At 41.1% G+C, this 22,265-nt stretch overlaps 1 protein-coding gene across 1 annotated transcript in view; it reads right to left on the minus strand.

The window, feature by feature from the left end:
- PTPRG (protein tyrosine phosphatase receptor type G) overlaps positions 1–22,265 on the minus strand; it is a 420,049-nt gene that overhangs the window by 315,852 nt on the left and 81,932 nt on the right. Inside the window, exon 2 of the mRNA XM_064453587.1 lies at positions 9,609–9,713. Coding sequence (XP_064309657.1) covers positions 9,609–9,713 — 105 coding nt within the window. The remainder of the gene's footprint in view (positions 1–9,608; positions 9,714–22,265) is intronic.

Consider the following 22,265-nt stretch of genomic DNA (forward strand, 5'->3'; position numbering starts at 1 on the left):
CAGTCTTTACTAAAGAACTTTGTAATTTAGAGTGAAATGTTCAGTGTATTGAATAGGAAAAGAATGTCTTCTTACTCAAGTCCAACACTGTCCCAACCCCACTGGAAAAAACTGAGAACACTAAACAGGGCAAGAGCTTCAACAAAGCAGCCAGCACAGGGAGAAGTTTGGTTTGCTGCTGAAGGAAGAATTAAGCTCTCTCCATAGCTGGATCACCTCCAGGAAGGCCTCCTGTTAGCTCAGGAGCTTCACACCACCTGTGCTATTGCCATGGTCTCCCCCAAGAAGAGGCAGTCTCCAAGGCAACCAAGATCTCTTCAATTAGCATTTGATAAGGTTGGATGCACGGCCTAAGAAACAGTGCACAGCACTGGGACTCGGGCTGAATTTGTAAATCTGCTGGGGTGTATTGAAGAAGTTAAATTGTCCTGTCCTTCATTCCCACCATGTAAACACATCTACCTCAGATTTTACAAGAATTAGAACTCCCTCAACTGCTAAGCACTCATACTGCAGTACCAAAGGGCACCTGAAAACATACATAGATGAGACTCAATTTTACTTTTCTCCAATAGCCTTGTGACATTCAACACAGAAGAAATGCATGGCACCTCTACCTACCTACGGCAGGCAGTGCCCACCTGGCAGCTGGCATGGCTCTGGGTGGGAACGCCCTGCCTGCAGCCCACCGCAGCACTGCTGCTGCTCACTCCACTCCTCCCTTTGCAAGGGAACCAGCAAGGCAGATGTACTCCTCTCACAGGCATGGGCTGCTTTTTCAGGTATCACAACGATTAAAAACTGCAAGTCTTCAATGCCACGTTCTGCAAGATGGAGACGCTTTCTGGGAAAGGGGAGACATGGGGCAATTCCTGGGGCAGAGATACTGAAAGGAGATTATCTTCTGAACAGTGACTGGAATGACACAAAGCAACCACCTGACATGGCAGAAATTACAGAAATAATTCTACAACTACAGCATCAACTGCAGTACTGGCCTTGCTCAGCCATCTCATACAAAGACTCCACTTATATCCTGCAACTAGAATTCTGAATCATTCCTTGATTATTTCATGCCTGGACTATTGCAATAATGTTTGTGCCAAGCTACTCTTTTTTTATCCACACACTACGAGGCTATTCAGAGCTTCCCTGCTTGCTTTTGTTTCTCACTGCAGTACCCTTGCTGTTCGCATACTTTTTTTCCCCATTGTTATTCTCTTACATGCGTTCAGTTACATATGAAATCAAGATTGGAAGTTCAATGTATTGCTGCAGTCATTCAAGAACCTCAAGGCAACAGCTGACTCCAACCTTCTGTGTATTCTCCAGTCCATTTGCTGAGCTTGTATCACAGCTGCTACCCAAACACTCCGTTTTTCTTTTTTATGTTTTAATATAGGTACTTCACATGTTTTTATGCCTAAAAACCTTAAAATATTTTACACTGTTTCCTATTTCAATGCCTAGAAATCAACTAAATTGACAACTTTTTACTGCACTTCAGCATGCTTCCAGTTTTATGAAACAGTGCACTGGTTGTTGTCATTCCAGAGGTTTTCTACAAATGTCCCAGTGTTCACACTGAAAGAAAATGCAACAAAAAGCACAGTACGTTTAAAGAAGTGAGAGGTCCCCCCCTCCTCAGCAAAAGCAGCTCTTTGTGCTTCCTCATTTCAGCACAGATAGCCAGAGCTGTGATTGCAGCAGTGCAAAGTAAAAATACTTTGATGTAGTATTAAAACAACTGTATCTGAAGGTCTGAAGATTTCATCTAGCATCTGTTGTAGTTATTTTACACTTTTGTGCTGTGGTAGGGAAAAACTTCATGAAAGAATGAAAGTGGAGGGAACATCTGGTTATTTGCACCTCTTACGTTTAGGCTTCTTAAAGCTGTTCATCTGCCAGTAGCCTATCTACTCAAAAACAGTAAAGAAAAAAATTCAGACATTCAAAAATCAGAGATTTGCTTTAATGTTTTAAAGTCATGAAAAACAATCAACTTGCAGGAAGAACCTTGCCAAAAAAAGAAAAAAGGCAATTTCACCATAACCGTGTCCAACATTTGAAAATTCAGTCAACCATTTCATTATAGACTGGATACCAGGATTGACTACGACAGTACTTGGAATAAACTGTAAGCGTGGCACACAAGAGAAGGTGGCAAGAAGGGTGAGAAAACAGTATTAATGGTATTCAATAAGGAAATCATGTCTGTGTCTAAGTAGAAACTAAATTACTATCTGAGGTTTTCTTAGCAGATTATTTAGAAACTTGCCAATAAACAAACAAAGTAAATGACAAGACTCTCAATCAGAGCTGTGCTCCCCAGCAATATGGCTTAGTAAAAATGATACAGACTACGTGGACTGCTTCTGGCAAGGCTGGCTCTCCTTGGGGGACTGCTAATGTTAAATACTCAGCACAAACATGTGATCGTGAATTCCTTATTCATGCTAGCTTATGGTTCGGAAGATATATCCTGTTCTCAGGGATAAGAACTTGAAAACTTATTTCTTCATTCACGTAACAAAACCAAAAGACGGTATTTTGTATTTATTACTTCACAACGCAGAATAGCTAAAGAAAGAAAATGCATTCTCCTTGACATCCTCCTAGTAAGCACATATTTTGATACAGATTCTGCGGACAAGTACGTGTCTAGGACACATTTGCGCATGGCCTAGCTCATGGACATGAAGCCTCATGGCCCAGTACTGTCAGAATACAAACAATCAAAATATACCGATGTTATTTCCTGTTTATTTGACAAAATACACAGCAGTATACCACTTGCTTGAGCTGTGCACATTAAAAGTCAGGGTTCATGCTTAGACAGCAACAGCAAACTCTCAAGCTATGGTTTTCCATGTTTCTCTCATGAAAGAGTGTAGTACTGATTTCTGGAACAACTGTTACTCTAATAAGACTGCACATGGAAACGAATGCATCACAGCTGGTTTCAGCAGGGTTCAGTGAAGAATACCACTCATCTCTGATGAACACAGATAAAATATTCAAAGCTCGGTTTACTGATCAGATATTAATGGGAATATTTTCCGTAGTTCTCTCAGATTAGTTCTTCTTTAGAAAGTCAGCTTTAAAGAGTGAGGAAGGGAGAGTGCCAGAACCTGCTCATTTTGACCATCCTGCATTTAACAGAGATGAGTACTGCTAGAGTGGAACGATAACAGTGCATGCAGTATGCCAGAGTTTTGGTCAATATCAAGATTTATTATTCCGAGGGACAGAAAGAGTGAAATACTGACCACGGCAAATAGGCCATTAGTTACCTCTCAGTTCAATAAGTCTTGATGCTTTCCTTACTGTGTGCTGATTATTTCCTGTCCAATTCACATTAGCAGCTTATTTAATGAGAATAATCTAAGCAAAGGGAGAGAAATTCACACATTTACAAAGGACATCACCAAGTTACATTTCATCACAGTTAACACCATTTGCTATTCTTTCAGGAAATAACCTTTACTGATCTTTCCTGTTTTAATGCCAGCAATTGCTTTTGAGAAGAACACTCATTTCTTATATACACCACCTGTTATATTTTAAATAATAGCAGCTTAAAGGACAGCAATAACTGCCCAAATGTTGTAGGACAAAGCATTCTGATATGTCCACTAGCATGACAGCATGGCCACAGTTCCTATTGTTAATGGACACTTTTCCCTACTCACAGGGTCATCCCTGCTCTTGGGAACCCTATTTTTCTTCTTTTAACTTCTACTAATGTTCCTGGTAGTTGCACAGAATTTTGGAAAGAAAGGATCCAACATTTTATACAGAAAAAAACATCAGTTAGGACAGGACACACATAAAGAACAAAAGCATCATAAGTAGTGCTAATAATCTCACAAAGAAAACGAGAGATCAAGAGTACAAAAAGGAGAGAGATGCCTTGAATGCACCGTAAGATTAAAGGGAAAAACCAACTGTATGCATTTTCTACATAGGGTTCTCTTTACAAAGCCATGGTTAAATAAACAAGTAAAAAAGAACTCGTGTATGTCCTTGGCCAGTGTCTGCTTTTTTGTTCTCTGAGCAGCCCAAATGGTTTTGATTACTTAAGAGAGTATTCCTTGAATGAGTCAGCTTGCAACACTGAGGCTGATCAGCAGAACTGCCATCAATAGAGCAGAGTACACCAGCCCCGCCAGTGCCAGCACCACAGCTCATCTGGGAAAAACTCCAGTGACAAAGGCACCATTGCCTACAATCCTCCTGCCCCAGGACAGTGCAGCCTCCCATTCCACACCCCCGATCACACATACTAATACTAGGAACAATTAGACATAACATCTTATATCTGAAGACTCCAAAGGAGTTTCCCCGATTTCAGTAACAGAGTAAGGAGCATTATTTCCCCGTAGCCACTTCTGGTTTTCCACAATCCCATGCAACGATTGTCACATTAATTTTACGTAATAGTTTTTCAGAAAAACATACAGAGGTAGGTATAGGCCCTTTAGAGCTACTATCACTTAAGATACAAGCATCTGTGTCAGCATCTCATACTATAATCTCCTCCCAAAGTCCTGACCCTCTCACTACCCATTTTCTGGGCTACTGCAAGGCAAAATAGGGTCTGCTCAGATCACCAGCAAAGTGTTCTCAGCACTGACAGATGCAACACTTGACACTGACAGACATCTTTAAATGTCTGGAATATTATGCTCTGTGAAGTAGCATACATTACACAGGGGAGGGCTAGTCAGAAAGCCCTGGATCTGGTAGACATTTCAATTCCCTATTTCTACAGGATTTTTTTTTTTTTAAAAACAGCTTATATATTTACAAAAATGCTTCCACACTGATGACAAGGCACCTGAACTGCTATCTGTCACTATTACGGGTATTAGAAACATCCCAAGTTCTGTGGCAATTATAAGGATGTGCTAAAAATAATTTCAAACTTTCCCATGTCAGTGGTTAGTCCAACAAAAAAGATTATTGTGAAAAGAAAACACTGCACTGAAGCACGTTCAGGATCCACGCTAACTTCTTGCTTTGACTGTGCTGTGCCTATTCCACAATCCTGTTACACTGCAAGTAATGCGGCCAGTCGCAATTAGGAAGCCTTTGGCAAACCCTAAGACACGATCACGGAATAAATACTTTGCCAAAACATACACGAATACACAGGCACAGAGAAATCCCCCTAGAAATGTAGTTTGAGCTTCCCGAAAAATCCTAATAAGAACATCTAGGAGATCTCAGTCTCTGTTCAGTTCTGCAGCTCCTATTTAAAGACAAGTTAGTCTTCTGTTTCCAGTGTTTGCTCACTTCTGAATTTGGTTTAAAGAGCTGCTAGCGTAGACTTAACGAAGTTTCTTCTGAAAGGCTGATTGTGTTTCCTTCTGTCTTTTTGACAGAATCCATTTAAAATGGGCCTTCTTCATTTAATTATCTAGTCTTTATTTTTGCGAGTTTTATTTCTGAACTGGAATAAATGTTACAGCCAGAATTGTGTCTGTAGACAACAGGCTCATTTTATAAGGCTTAAAAATCCTTTCCTTTACAATCAGACAGTGAAGCAAGAGTCCTGTGGTGCAGGCTCTGCGGCTTTGTCCAGGGCACATGTAGCGTGAGCACAGGGCACTGAGGTTCACAGGGCCTTGTCGCAGGGGCGTTTAGGTATGAGTACAAGTGTTACAGACCCAAGGGTTGTCTGACTCCTGATCAATAACTGAAGTTTATCCTCTGTAAACTCTTGTGCCTGAGAGGAGCAATATTACCAGGCAGTACATGGTGATGCCACAGATAGCTCATGAAACCAGGAAAATTCCTTATCTCCAGAGTTTAAACCAGCTCCTGGACTGTTCATCCTCCACATCAGCATGGAGCAGCAGTAGTGTTTCCTTCAGAGGAATTACTCTATAAGCCCAGTATAGGGCAGGTATATCCGTGGAAGATAAAGACTTGAGGGTTCTCTGCAGTATGGCTGTGCCCTTTTTTCACCCCCAGGCAGGAAAACTGCAACTGCCTGACTACTTTCAGACTTCTCCACCCCACCGCCAGACTTATTACAGAACACTTAAGCCCAAAATACAAAAGCTCTGCAAGCAGGCAGGCACAGCCATAAATGCAGAGAAGCCTCTGCTGCTATAAATCAGTGCAGCTCAACTGAAATCAATATAAAGCCACAGTCCAGCCTAATGTAGGCCCAGCAGAGACATGGGCACATTGGTCAATATTGAGGTTCAACAGAATGCTGTCCACTGACAGCTGGCAGAAGCTGACCTGGTCTTATTTACTCCAGTTGGCAAATTCCCTTAGAAGAAACTTCAAGTTCACCAGCGCACAGCCTAGCATAACTTTCTTCCCTGCCCATAATTGCTGGGGCTGGGCCAGCAGATGTTGTACAACTAACTGGAGGGGAGCTGGCCTAACCATCTGAGGATAGGGAAGGGAAGAAGCCTACCAGATAGTGTCTGTAAAAAGAGCTTGGAAACCACTGACACAGACTAATTGCTTACTGCAGAGTAAAGTCTCCACTCTCTGTAGGCTCATTTGATGTAAACTTCCTAGTCGTGTCCAAAACCCTTCCCGCAGAACAAACATTGTTAATACATAAACTGCTTAGCCAAGCCCTGCTCAGGGTTCCTGGGAAATATTCTGGGGAATGGAAAAGCAAGGAGAAACAAACAGGTAACATCATCCTCCTCACTGTGCTCAGCTAGAAACAAACATCTGCCTGGCATCTGGGCTCTGCCACCCGCCATTTATTCCCATCTTCAACCTAAACACAGAAGCTAAGCATTTTTGTTACCTCTGGCCCCCTCAGTGAGCAAATATGGACAAAAGACATCAGGTAAGGAAGCTGAACTGGCTGAAAATCCCACATGGAGCTGGAAGGAACCAATTCAGGTGAGGAAAGAGAGAACTCCCACATATGAAAAACCATGATAAAGCAGCAGCCTGTAGTAACAGCCAATTTCTAACAGAGGACGGGCTCCTTTCCCCACCTAATCACTCACCTTAATTTCCTCCCTTTCTCAGGGAGATGTTGGCAACACTGAGCCTCCTGCAGGACACACTGTCAACCCCGGAGAAATCCTTTAGAACTAACCATGTCTTTCCCAAGTCTCTACTTGCGTTTGCCTTTTCCCTCTCAGACACAAGCCAAATCCTTGCCTGCCTCTTCACCTTGACACTTCGCACATGGCCCTGCCCCTCCTGCTCTCATGCAGACTGCCAGGTGCTCGCTGCAGGGCTCAGGAGGGCAGAGCTGCTTCTCCCTGCAGGCAGAGCCCACAGCGTGGCTCAGGGGGACACCAAGATCTCCATCCACTTCCAGGATGGGCTTGCTCAGATGCAGCATATGGATGTCCCATACAGCTGGGACACGCAGTACCTAGGCTGTTTGCTCACACCCCTATTTCATGTCATAAAACCTTTGGTGAAGACTCATGTTCTGCAGCTGGAATACTTGGTCCCAAACCACATTTCCCTGGAATAGCATTTCAACTCACTCTGTTCAAACAGTAGCCTGACAAAACATCCTGAGAAAACTATATTATATCCTCTTCTGGTTTCCTGACAAGTGCCAGTAGATACATCATTTCAACCTTTTCCATCTCCTAATTTACTCTTTTTATTAGCAACAATGACAAAAAGGTCTAATTAGATAGTGCTAATCAGCTAAAATGGCACGTGATTGACAGCTGAGAACTCACTACCTGTTATGTGAAAAACAGATTGGCTATTTTCCTCATAGAAGCAGATTTATCAATAGACAAAAGGATGCAAAACCCCAAAAGGTAAGGTATAATTACACATGAGGACTATACACTTTATTTTGACAGAAATCTAAAAGGATTCGTGGGAGGTAAAGCTTTTTTGGAGGGGTGAACAAGTGATACAAGGAAGTCATAAAAGGAAGAACACCACCATCAAAAAATAGAATTAGGTAAACTGACTATGCATGAACTGCTGTATGGTGGGTTTGTGATTTTTTGTTGCTTTGTTTGGTTTTTTTTTCTTGTTGGGGGGTCCTCCCCGCCCCTTTTCTTTTTTTAAACCAGGACTAATTAAAAAAAATAAAGTCCAGTAATGCAAGCAGAGTTTTGATGCGTATGACAACAGAATAACTCCACTAGTGTTTCCCCTTTTTTAAAAAAAAATTTTCATTTAACTACCTGCAATGAATAATCCAAATACATTTTTCAGTAACAGAAACAAAATAAAACCTGCCAAGTAGCACTTAACTGGTAATATTTTACACAAGACAGAAGATAGGAACAGGCCATTCATTCCAACATATAAATTTTTCCTCTGTTTGCTTATTTTCTACTCTTTATGAGTTTGGGGGCTTAAAATCTAAAAAAAAAGTTATTTTGAGCTGCAATATGGAAGCATATCCTGTGGCAATATTTGTCCATCTGATAATCTCAAAGTTCAACAAAAAGCGATCATTTGTCCTGCATTACTAAAATGTTTAGATTTATTTCACTTGCGTGACCTCATTTGCAAATGAAATAGCTTGAATTTTGAGATCTAATACAGAAAACTTGTGACATCTACTATTTGGTGTATTAATGGAAAAAAACTAAGCTTACCTGTAATCATTCATTTCCAATTAAATTTACAGTCTGTATAAAAGAGAGGAGTTGGCAGTCAAAAATTAACATTTGCCTGTTTATCTGGTATCAGTATTCAGACTTCTTAGAAAGTAATATTTTTCCTTCAAGCTAAAACTAGGCCTGCACAACACTCCTCTTGGACAAGCACCAAGTGTTTGACATGCGTCTCAGATCTTCCAAAAAAGCATGCACAAGTTCATTATGATGCTTGAAATCTTCATAAAAACCTTCTAGATATTAGACATTTTTTGAGAGTCAACATAGCTATTACCATGATTCCAAGTTTTAGGTTTTTTAAAAACTTCAAATACAGACCTGGAATTTTCTAGACTTGAACCAACCATCAAACCATACATCAAAGACATCATCCTGAAATATATTTTGATTTGTGGCATTTCAAAATTGTGCAGATACATCAGGTTTTCTGTAAGACTTACAAGAGCAGTAGGGCAAACAATAAAATACCCTCCAAATATCCTACCTTCTCAGCATCATGCATATTGGTGTGGTGCCCCCGTGACAGTTCTCATTGTTGTCATTTTACACTACCGCAAAAATACATGGACACAAAGAAATAACTAAAATTTCCAGGGTGATGAGGCTTTTTTTGTTTGGCTGGTTTTGGGTTTGTTTTTTTTAAAAAAAAAAAAAAAACCTGGATGTATATATGGATGCTTACAGTCTTCCTAGAAGGTTCCACAGGGTAAGCAAATGGTGAGTTTGGGAATGTATTGATTGGACAGAGTAAAGATGAGTTTGTGGGAGTATGCTTTTTTAAGGGCGAGTTAAACTAGAAGACAGAGAAGGAGCAGTGTAATATTGCAAATCCTGCAGGTAAATGGCAGGAATGCAGGAGAGGAGAGGATGTGTGTAGAGGGAGTTTGCAAGGAAGTCAGCAAAAGAAAATGCACTCTAAACCTAGCTTAAACTATTTAGTAGTAACAAAAAGCAAGTAAACAATTTGATTTTGGAGCTTTTTCATGTTTCAGTCCTCTGAAGAAGTCAACTCACCCGAGTATGCCCAGTAAGGATCCCCCGAAGCCTTTCGCCTTCGTATCTGCACAGAACTACCATGTCTGTTTTCATGCAGAGAGCCAACATAACCTTCAGTCAGAGCTGGGAAGAGATGAAGCAGGAATTGTTAGGAAAGTGGTATTTACTCCCTGGAGTTTCTACTGTGAAGCTTATATCTTTGCTGAGCAGAGACTACAAACTTGGCATTGCTTAAAAAAAAAATTAACAAGCATGTTCCTCACCCATGGAAACCCACCATCTGAAGATGATTCACAGACGCCACGACTCACTGATGCCATTATTCCAATCTGGCACATGCCTGCATTACTCTAGTAATTTCCATATGGAAATTCTGATATACCCAAGCAAACAACTAGGAGTCGTGACATACAACCAAACTTCCTCTGTCTAGATCCAAAAGACCTTACTTCGCTAGTGACTACCAAACTACTAACTGTAGTTCAACACAAAAATTATCAAAATCCTTAATACAATATAGACGCAAGAGTGGAATATGCCAATACAGTGTTATCCTGGTTATCATAACTGCACCTATTTTAAACCACGTCTGAAAATCCCACGTAGAACAGTTTAACTGGGGACTGAAAGAATCTCCTCCACATACAGCCCACAGACCTGAGCCAACAGCACACTGGGTATCAGTCTCGACATGAGCAAGGCTCAGGTAGCATCGCCTCATACGATTCACTCAAAGCAAGGCAGACATGTAGCACTGCCTTCTAGCCAGAGGAAGGTTGCATATGGCAGGCAAAATACCCAGCATGCAATACCGACACCATACGACATGAAAGGGAGAGGACAGTAATAAAGAAATCTTTGTAAAACTTCACCAACTGGAAGGCATTAAATTCCTCAACGGAAACAGAAAGGAACTCATCCTTCTTTTATATGTTAATCAACGGTTTTTGTTCTTGTAAAGGAATGCATAGCTTCCATAAGGCCATACATTGTTTGGGGTTTTTATGTGCACATTTTGCTTCTGTTTCTATGCATCTGACTGAACCAAATTGGAGGTGTGTGAATTCACAAATGTCAGTTAAAACTCTGTAATAAATTCAACTACCTTTCTCAGAGCACCACGTCCAAAAACTTTTGTGCTATAACAAATGCATACAAACAAAAAACCCCTTAGATCTGCAGACGTGGAATGTGAAGAACAAGTATGCACCAACTGGCTCTATGGAAACTTAAGCCCAGCTGATCCCAAACCACTTATTTGATCAGTAGGAAACTAGCTGAATAATTCAAATTATTCTTTGATTATTGAAGGCTACTGAAAGTCTCAAAACTTCAGAAAACTTTAGGAAACCATGTAAAGCACTGCTACCCATATGCAGTCACCAGGCACTGTATTCTCGTCTATTCCCTGGCCAACTAGATCTGGGCTGAAACGAAGCTTGTAACTTCCCTTTGGAAAGGCTTCTGGGTGATACCCCCTTTGTACCACAGTAGCAGAGACCATGCTGTGTCTAAGGGCTATCCATGTCTGCTAAACAGCTCTATAGACAACCTTCACTCTGCAAGACAAATCATTGATTTATGCAGATTTTGGAATCCTGAAGTGGTAGGCAAAGTCACACAATCTCAGGAAAGGCATTATAGGTTTGCCCCTGCCAAATTCTCTTGTGTAAGCAAAGGTACTAATTGTGCAATTTATTATGAGCTTCTGTTTTGAATGAGTTTTCCAGATTCCTTGGCAACTTTCTAAATGCTAATTCACTCCAGGATGCAAACTAGAAATGCTGGAACACATCATGCTACCAGAATTTGTAGGCAACACTATATCATACCTTATTCTCCTCGTCTGATTTACCCTAATACGTTTATCTGGTCGGGGGGCAACAGGCACTCATTTCAAAAGGGAAGAACGGGTAAGGGATGTGGAAACCTAAACCCTGTTGGCAAAAAAAAAGAAAACTGAGCTAAGATCAGAGATCATGAAAATCTCAAGGAAGAGAACATAGAAATAACCTAGGTGAATGGCTGGAAAGGCTATCAGAAAAAAAATGGCCCAATTATTCACTTAATCACACATGCTAAGAAATATACCTAAAGTCCCTCCTTATTACAAAATGAAAGACAACAGCAGCTTTTTTCCGAGCACCCTCTACATAAGAGGAGGCAAATAACTGTCAGGTTTTTGTCACCCAGAAAAATTGATTCCTGCAGGCAGAAGGAAGATTTCACCCTGCGTCCTCCAAGGAATAAGGTACTCCTGAGGGTATTTGCGCAGTGAGCCCTTCTGTGTGCCTTACCATCAGAAGAAAGAAACTGTCTAAATAATCACTATTTTTGAAGAAAAAAGGCTCTGAGTCAGTGAGAAAGATCTGAAGTTGTAAACCCCTTTGTACTCCTAGCTTGAACCGTCAAAAAGCCACATGGCAACCACAGTGTGGCTATGAATCATACCATTGATTTTCAGTATCCTCTGTGCAGAAAATTAAATTATGCAAATCCAAGCCTTTATGAATGCCTAACTTTAATGTGAAATTGAACATTTGCTTCAGTCAGCATCTTATTTATGCAATTAAAAACCTGACATTCTTGTGAAAATATGCAGTTTTAGTTTTCTGTATAGACACTCAATAGATTTGTACATTTATCTATACTTATAAATGGTGAAGAGGCATGCCGTACACAAATACATTTCCACCAAAAAGGATGTTACAAACCAAGAGGGAAGCTCAAGTGTTTGTCAAGAGAACTGCGGGAAGGAACTTGCTGGTTATACTGCTAAATATCTTCTGTAGGCTGAAAAAGAAACAAATTGGAACATCCTGTCCTAAATAAAATCCTGCATCACTGTTAGGCAGCCCAACATTAATGTCAATAATCCTCTTATAAATGTGCAATAATTCAGTAGTCATTAGCAATTTAGAAAAGATATATGTTTACTGGATAGCTGCAGAAACTCTGGGAAAAGGATGATAGGTCTCTGGCCATGCTGTGAATTGGAAATGTAATGGTCTGTCTCCATCAAAAATCATGACACCACCTTCCTCCCTAAGCTGGCTCAGTTCCGCAGCCTGTTCACAGTACGGCCACGCATTTCTGCATGGGACCACACAAACACTCCAAGAAAACACTGTGGGAACAAATCGCTATTGTTGGCAATATCTTACACTGGTAATGTCATCAGGAAACCACACACTCAATCTCATGGTGCTTTTGTTCTGTGGTGTCAACTGGGTGGGGTCAATGGACCCTCCCATACTGAAGAGGTGCAAGGTACGGAACAGAGCATAGAGTGGCTTTACAGATAAGATTTTGAAAGAGCTAAAGTATTCAAGTCAAGTTATTTCAAAAAAGAAAGTGCTTCATATATCAAAGCCACGTTATGTTTCAGGCAGAATCATTACTTTTTCCAGATGGGGGGGTGGGGCAGGCTGGGGATGTACCTTCTGACCAAAACAACTTCACACCACCAGTGAAAATCATCAGGCATCTCAGTGTTGCTGAATCTGCTTCTTTCGCTGAAAATACATACAGCTAAAATATTTTGTTCAGCTCCAGCCATTAGAGTACATTTATTCATTTTTGTGAAATGCTCCAGTTCTACAGGTTCAGAAGCTAATGCACATACTAAGTGGCTCAAACTCAAGTGACACCTTCCAGTGTTTCTAACATCCAAACAAGTTTTGGAGAAAATATTTGAGAAAGTTAAGCTATATTAGCACCAATCACTACCAGTTTCCACATGTCTTTTTCAGCTGGGAGACAGTTAACAGCTCAAGAACAGAGAGCTGCTCCACTCCCGCAGAACTGGATGCTGGAGAAGAGCGAGCAATTAGACAGGCTGGTCTGGCACAGAGCAAACACGGGGAGGCTCCTTCCTTCTGGGAACCCTGGAAAAGTTGGGGAAGTGGAAATCAGGACAATAGGAGGGACAGGAACATGCTCCAGGAAGGCTCAAAACAAAGCAGCCAAGATAAAGGGGTGGGGTGGAACACAGGCACCCACACATGGCAGGAGGCAGAGAGGAAGAGAGGGGACAGCAGAAGCCTTTGCCCTGCAAGGTTTCATTTGATACATCATGCCAGTGCTGGTGGCAGAGGAGTAATGAATGCCATAATATATGGTCTGAGACTTGCAGATACACGATTAAAAGAGAAGGGGACCAATCTTACACTCAGATACACAAGCGTGAAATTAAATCCTGAGCAACTCCTCTGGCTGCTGGTGCAGCATTGGCGTCTATGAAGCGTAACACCTGCAGTCAGTTGTGCTGTGCCTATCCGAACTACTTCTGCAAGGAATAGAGGATCCTTCAAAGCTAACATGGAGAAATCTCTTACACACAATTTCATATAATTTTAATCGGTACTGAACGCTACATGATTTTAGATGATGTGCTAAATGAATCAACCCATGCCGCATATCTGCAGACAGCAAAAGCAATGCAACGCTGGGATATGCCTTAGCATTCTGATCAGCTTTCCATTCACTCTGTCTCAATGTATTAACTTTCCCATAAAAATTATTTGATAAGTGCCCTCAAAGGTACGATAAGGTAATTCCTGCCTGAATACCTTACTGGTATTCATAGTTCACATGAAAACACAGAATTTTATCCCCAATCTACCTTAAATGTAAAGCTATTATACTGTTCAGAGAGATTATACCCTCGACATTAAGTGTTTAAAAGGTATCAAGGCATCAGCTACGTAAGAAAAAACCTTTAAGGTCGATACTTTATGTCTGAATGGTGAAATCATTAGTTATGATGGTAGATTAACTAGACTGTGCCAAACTCAGATTCTTTCAAGCCTCCTTTGAAGACAAGGGTTGCACACAGAACTGTTTTCAGCTGTTCCGATTAAAACGGTACGAAGTCAAAAGTACACTCATTGCCCACTTCATAATCATTCTGTGACTTGCCACTGTGGACTATACTAGCAGTTTTAGTCCTACTCCCTACACACCTCTTAACTGACATAGTTCAACCTGGTGCTACTGCTGGAAAACACACCAGCCTGTGGAGACAAGAGGCTTCGCTATTGGAATCTGGAGTAGTGTCACACTAAAAAACACTTAAAGCAGGGGGGGTAAAAATAACGTCTTGTTTGTGTGTAGCAAAAAAAGCACTAAATCATGAGGAATGCTAGTAATTAATCCTGTATCAAACCAATGCCTGCAGAAAGGAAACATGTCAAAAACAAGAAACCACTATTTTCTTGAAGACTGCACAACACTGCATTTTAAAAGGGGGAGAGGGCACAGAAACATTACCTGAAGGGCTTTTGTATCATCTCTTAAATGGAGTTTAAGAGATCAGTGAGCCAAAACCCTTAGCCATCTGCAAGCCTAAAGCTTAAAGCAAGCCTCACAAAAAAAAAAAAAAAAGCAGCATCTTTATCTAGGTGTATTTACTGTATTTTTAATTGGACTATGCTAAAAAGAAGCAGGTAAGCTGAAGGCACTGAATGCTATGCACTGTAACACATACTCTGCTAGAAAGAATTTAGGCTTCCAGGCAATTTCTTAGAATAAATCTTGTCAAATGGGCCACAAGAAAAAGAGGAGAAAAAACTGATAGGAAAAAAAATATAATATTAAACAATTAATAGTTTTGTACAATTATAATAAATAATGGTTAAACTCATCTCTCTAGGCTCTTTCAAAGACAACTTCCTAAACAAAACTAGGCTATTTGCCTTAAATATTTTGCCACCCTTTGACAGCAAGTAAATCTAGAAATATTTCAGGCACAGATAATCCGTTTTGATAATATATTACTTTTAAACAGACTCTTCAGCCATGGATTCCCATATTTTGCACATTATTTTATATCTTGCCAAAGAAGGATGAAAGTTAAAACAACATATGGTGGTCAGACAGCATCCACAAATTATATTCTGAATAAGACTTCTTCCTTTGATTATGCTGCAGAGATTTCTTCTGATTATCAGATAAAAGACAAAATATATTCTCCTATGAATGCACACGCTATTTTCACAGCTTTCCATTAATGAAATATGGGAGTTACAAATCACAAGTTTCTCATGACGAAGTGAAATAACAGACACCCGGCTGCTACATTTGCCAAGGGATGTATATCCCTTTCCCAGATGACAGTTGCCCAGGCAGGCCCTTAATTCCTGTATGAGCACAATCCACAGGCTGTTCCTATAAATGACATGGGGACTTTTCACACCATTCATTCTCTGTTGTTCATGTGTCTGATAGATGATGTGGTAACAGCACAAATCCTAAGAACAAGAACACAAATGCAGAGCACAGCAGGCCTTTACGGGAACTAACCAGTGGACTGCAATTTGAAGATGAAAAATAGTCCAGGGAACAAGCTGTCAAACTGTGAGGATTAAATTAACTAGCAGAATTAAAAGCCCTTATCCCAAACATGAACACAGCAGTCACTAGGTGCATTAACCCTTGGCAACCTGTTGAGTTCAAAGCCAGAGAGTTAACTGTAATGCAATTTTGTATTACTCCAATGTATGAACACAATGCAAGTCCCAAAGCATAAGAGGCAGTGCAGACAAGCAGCAGAAAACAGGTTTTCAGTGCAGTCTTCTCCTTATTTTACAAGGGATGAGGCTTAAGGGTGACAGAGAAGTCTCCTACTTCAGAGCAAGCCTTATGCCAAACCAGAACAAGGACACACAAGCATACCGCAACACCCAGTGCTAACGGCCACTCTCCAGCAGAGCACATGCCCTCCCAAAGAAAAGCAAACCAGACTCCGCAGTCACGAATTCCCAGGGATCCTTCTCTCAGCCTGCCTGGCTTTATAAGCAAGATAAGCAAAGCTCATTAGCAAGACAGTAAGGCAACTTCAAGTTGCATTAATGATGCCCCATTACGGGGACTCAGTAAAGGAAGCTTGGGAGGCCAGGAAGAGACAGATGCTGCCGGATGATGAGAAAGGGCTTGATTTTGTATTTTCATGGCTTACACTCTGCTGGCATCAGCTGTACAAGATATGACATAGCTGGTTAATTTGGACCACTGATGTCAACTGGCATCACCTGCAGCACTTCTGCTAGGAATAAGCAAAGTCAGCCAGACAACCAACAGTGCCAACTGTTTCCATCTCAAGATAAAAACACACAAATTAAACCAACTACAGCATCACCCCTTCCAGGAGGATGGTACCCTGCAGCAAAGCTTCTGCCAGAGAACTTGGGGAATACCCTTAGACTAAGGGCTCTCAGGCTGCAGTACGTGAGCTCAAATCTACCCATGTGTGAGAAATGTATCATAGAAAACCTGAGTCTGTTATCCTTTCCCCTGAGAAAATGCAGAAATCCTGAGCAGAAAAAAAAAAATAGCCCAGACAACTTCACTCCTCCTCCAGCATGGAGGGGCTGCTGTTGGTGTCGCACTGCAAACAGCGTGCAATGGCAATAGCTGTGGAAACAAAGTCTGAGGACCCCAGCTCTAGAAGCACTCATCCCCCATCACTGGGAATTGCAAACACATCAAAATCATCTGTGTTTGATCCAAAGCCAGAGTCAAACCTTTATCCCACTGAACTGTTCCCTACACTTCCCTGCATGCAGAAATACACTCCATTTACCTTTAAGACAAAGTTTTCAAACAGACTGGTATTCTAGGCTTCTAAGTTGAGATGCCTTAATGAAGACTAATGCGTATTACATCCTAAAAATCAGACTCAGTTTAGACACTTCTGATTTGGGTAGTCAGACAGAAAAGTAATTGGGAGCACCTGAAAACTCTAACCTTGAAAACCCCTGGTCCATGCATCCTTCATAGTCCCTCAGACTTCTGTTAACCATCATTATCGGCATCTTTTAAAAGGAAGAATCCTCATCCTTGTTTATCACCTCTCCATGCTGTACTTCAGAACAGTCATGTCACCTCAGAATTTTATTCATAACAATGTGTGATACAAACACAGAAATAAAGCTTCAGAGCAGCAGTTCATAAGCAAGGCTGACCTCCACAGGAAAGCTGATGCTCTCTCAGCCAGTGCTGACTGAATCACAGCAGATATTTGTGAGAAAACAGATAATCTCAATTCTCCAACGTGTAGGGCAGCCTAGTTAAGAGTTAATCAAGGCAATGAAAACTCTGGTAACTGGGCAAAATGACCACTCACATAGCCCGCTCCAATGCCTTTGCACCATTTCCCCAAGGGCAAGCTTGAAGTCAAGCTTAGAACAAGCTGGACTCCAGAGGCAGCACAGTGTATTTGTGCAGAAGGAACTTGAATCCATCAGCACAGGCACTCTGAGAAGGGGCCATCTTGGTCTCTTCAGTCACAGCATGGTTTATCCAGGAAATGTATAAGCCACACATGTATGACAGAGGCTTGCTTGTATGGTTAATTAGCAATGGCAAAAGGGGGCTTTATTTCACTTCTTGCCTTATTGCAAGTACCTAAACCTTAAGGGTTTTGCAACAGGAAACACCATGGTTCAAACCACCTGTCTCATTCTCACATAATCAGGCACTGCAGCATGCATGGAGTTAAAAGAGCAGCCTCTGAATAGCAAATAAGTGTGACCTTAATGGAGTATTTTGTACCTTCAAATCCTTGTTTAATGCAGAATCATACCATTTTCATTTCACTAAATCCAGTAATACTCACAAAAACACACAAACTCCTGCAAAATCACTAGTTTCACCTCTCTGCTCTGGAAATGATTTGCTTTTATCCACTGCCAGCATTCATGGTAGTACAGCCATATTACATTTTCAAAACAGATTCCCAAGTCACATAAGAAGTATCTTGGTTAAAAGAAGTATTTACTAGACTCATCCAAATAAACATAGCAAAGACCTTGTGATGCACACCTGCTCTGTGCATGACTTCTGTCCACCTGAGTCGCTGTCTTGCCAGACACATTCATGCTTCCCCGTAGGTAGCCTACAATTTCACTTACTCATGTCATCATCTCATTAAAGCCATCTTTGCATTACAACAGTACAGACAAGCATATATCTACAAACCAGGGCCTTTTCTTCTAAGCTTATGCAGAGTCCCCTGAGGGAGACTCTTCTTGTATAAGAGCATGCCAGATCTCTCCTGGGGAAGAATTCAGTTTTGACATTGCATGGAGTCCTCACTCTAAAGCATCTCTTCAAACTCACCTGCCTCTAACACCGAAGGAGCAGCAAGCCCAGCATTCATTCAGCAGAAAATGCAGAGCACAGTGCTGATTTCAATATCATGGAAAACGGCGAGGCACTTTATGAAGCCAACAGAGCTGCTCCCACTGCATGGCATGAGATCAAACTTGTCCCATTATAAAGTCTTCAGAGACAGGGGCTCTGTCAGCTAATAAAAATCTCTCATTCTTTATACAAAATTATTTTTTTTAACCCGTGTCCTTTGGCCCATTTAACAATTTATTGACTGTGGGAAATAAAAGTGAGGCCACATCAATCTCTTCCTGTTATTTGGTTCAGGCTTTCAAATTAATGCAGAAGGTGGAAAGCTCAGTAAAGAACTCTCTAAGAAGAGAAAGGAGAAATGCTCTAGTCCCACTGTGAGATATCTTCCTCTCAGTTTGCAGTCAGGTCTCGCCATCTATAGCTGCAGTCTCCTGGAAGAAAGATGGAAGGGCATAAACCAGCATGGTCCCCTGGATTGAGCAGAAATAACTTGAGATTTGTATCACTCTGCACGGAAAGAGACCAGTGGTACTCAGGTAGCCAGATTTAGTGCCTCCAGCATGTGACAGCAATTGCAGCCAGATCCACAAAAATTATTTTAGGATCCAACTTAAAAGCTGAGTAGAACCAAGCAAACAAGCATTCATTTTTATTTGTGTAAAACTATATTTAATTTGGCTTATGATCTACAAAACAGGGTTTTTTAATCTTTTTTTATGCTGACAGCTTGCATTACACACAGATTTTGTAGCAAAGGGTTTCAGCCACATTTATTTCCCAAAATATAAATCTAAAGCGGAAACTGAGATAAACAGAGATTTTTCTGTGTTGACTGAAAAAGTTGTTAGTCAGGGATATATGCCCCAAAAACATGACCTACCATTTTGAGAACTCTCTCCTTTTGTACCAAGTAAGTCGCATTGTTCAAAGGGAAAAGACCTATAAATACTACAGAGCTGATGTATAAAATGACTCAAACTTCCATCTTTGCTTTGTAATTCACCATTAGTTTTTCACCCAGGCAAGAATTTTTCTGGAAATTTCTCAGCAGGAGGGTCTGGTGCTGTTTAGGGTCCGAAACTAATACTTGGTTCCTCAGTCATTTGTCTCTAGAGAATGCAATAAAGATCTCGACACAAAACCCCATACTACTAAGAGCAAAAGCACTAAGGCCTTTGGCAGCAAGAACAAAAAAGCAGTAATTGAGCTCCGATGAAATAAATAGATAAAAATCGCCAGCAACGGTGCACACTTTGTAATCATACAGTGATGGTATGCAGCACAGTCTGAAAAAGCACGGGGTCACTGTTCCTTCCTATACAACCAATTTAACCACACTCAGTAAATGTAAATGATGCTAAACCAAGAGGAGGAGAAGCAAGCAAGAATGCCTCAAAAATATTCAGCTGTCTGGCAAGCTCAGCGAAATGGGCTGATGTAAGTGAGACATTCCACTGAAGATAGATGTAAGGCAAAGCAGTTGGGGAGAAATAATAATCAGTGCAGGAATGAAGTGAGAGACTGCTGTTTAGAAAGCAGTAATGCAGAAAGACTGGAGCATTAGGGTGGATAATGAATTAGATGAAAGTTCATGCTGCAATACCACTGCAGAAAAAGGCAATTGCTATCCTGGGGCACATGCACAGAGATACTGGGAGCAATAACTCAAGTTTTAGACAGTCTTTGGCAAGACTGTCACTGCAGTGCCACATGCTGTTTGAGGTCCATTACTCAAAAAAAAAATTATTTTTAACCAAAAATCTAAGGGGAGGGAAGGACAATGGGGGATGACACACAACATGTGGAATGAATCAAAGCATCTTGAACACCAACCGTGTGCCCTACTCTGCACTGGCCTGTACAGCCCAGCCTGGTCTTGTCTTGGGTGCTCATGCTCGTACCCTCTCAAGTCTCAAATGCTCCACTCCACTCTCTACCTCCTTGTTTCATACATCAATTTTCATAACAAGCCTCAAAGAATTAGATTTTAGAGCCCTCAGAAGTGTTGATCTTCAGACAAGAAGTGCTCTCACAGCACAAGAGTGAAAGAGGAGGAGATGAAGAGCTCCATAAGGAACAAAGGGATGCTTTCACCTTGCAGCAGGCACGGTGGGAGCTCAAATGCACACCATCTTTTAAGCAAGGGGCAAGTTTGAGAGGAGGTGCTCAGTGCACACAAGTGCTGGGAACAGCACATGCTTTGCTTAAGTGCTGCTGCAGATCAGCTCTGGTGGAGAACAGAGACCATAGCATAAGTGATCATCAGCAGAGGCAAGGAGCTTTCCCGACCGATTTGAACAGGTTCCACAATGCCTGGCCAAGAAGAGAGAAGTCAGCTCTGGGAGGGGTGGAAGGCAGCTGGAGAGCTGCACACTCAGTGTCCAAGCTTTCGCTTCCCTCAGAGCACCTCTTCTCGGGAAGGCTTGGGCGCAGAAGCTCACTCCCTTCCTATTCCAGTCTCAACCAACATTCCCCAGTTTCCAGTGTTACTAATGGTACAGCTAGTACAAACACGTAAATTACTAAAAAACACAACAAAAGCACTGTGCAGTGGAACACTGATCTAGTGTACAGCCCACAGCCTGACAAATGTAATTGCTCTCAAAGATCGTAAGAATCCTCACAAAGACTTCAGCCCACCTGCAGAAAGCAAGGCTGTTGACTGCTGCAGGTTTCTCACTTCCCAAGCAGATTGGCTTGGCTATTTAATTACAAAACAGCTTTGCACTTAGTCCCCACTTGACTCAGAAAGCCCCAGAATGGTCCTCAATACCCACAGAAAGTTTAATTACTCAAGAAAATAACTCCCCCTAGGCGAGTTAATTCCAAAGTGTGTGCATGTGTTCCACAGTTGCTATTTCCATATTTTATGCTTCTTCTTTTATGCTTTCACTGTGAACTGTAGCAATATTTTGTCTCCCATGTAGCCAGTGTCAGTGTTAAAAAACAGAGTCATCCTTTTATGTAATGCTTAAAAGATTTCTTCATGGCAATATCCTATGCTCTAGTTTGTCCACCAAAAGGAGTTACATTAATATATCACAACAGATATCTTCTCTTACTCTAAACAATTTTAAAATACATTATAATAAGGAAATTACTTTTTAAATAACAAACACATTAAACATTGACAGCATATCAGTGCGTCTTCTGTGACAGCATTCATCCTATCCGTGACAGGGATCTGCAAAGCTGCATCTCAGAACTATAAAGAAATTCCATCAATACTGCACAGGCTATCAAAAATTATTTTTCCTCAAAACGTTGTTCATCATTAAATATGCTTTTATTGTTATTCTGTTTTTTACATTCTCCATATACACCATGGTCTTTGCTAGAGAAATGAAAAGTAAGACTATTCATAAGAAAACCTCATGATGTTGTCTGTCTTTTTTTAAGACCCAATTCATATTTTGTAAACAAGAAGCTCAAAGCAATCAGTTCCAGTCAGGCTCTTCAGCTTTGGATTTAAATCCTTTCATGACTTCTTAAAAAAACATGCATCAAAATTTTGGGGCGGGGGTGGGAAGG

This window comes from Phalacrocorax carbo, chromosome 6, assembly GCF_963921805.1.
Source record: "Phalacrocorax carbo chromosome 6, bPhaCar2.1, whole genome shotgun sequence".
NCBI classification, from domain to species: Eukaryota; Metazoa; Chordata; class Aves; order Suliformes; family Phalacrocoracidae; genus Phalacrocorax; species Phalacrocorax carbo.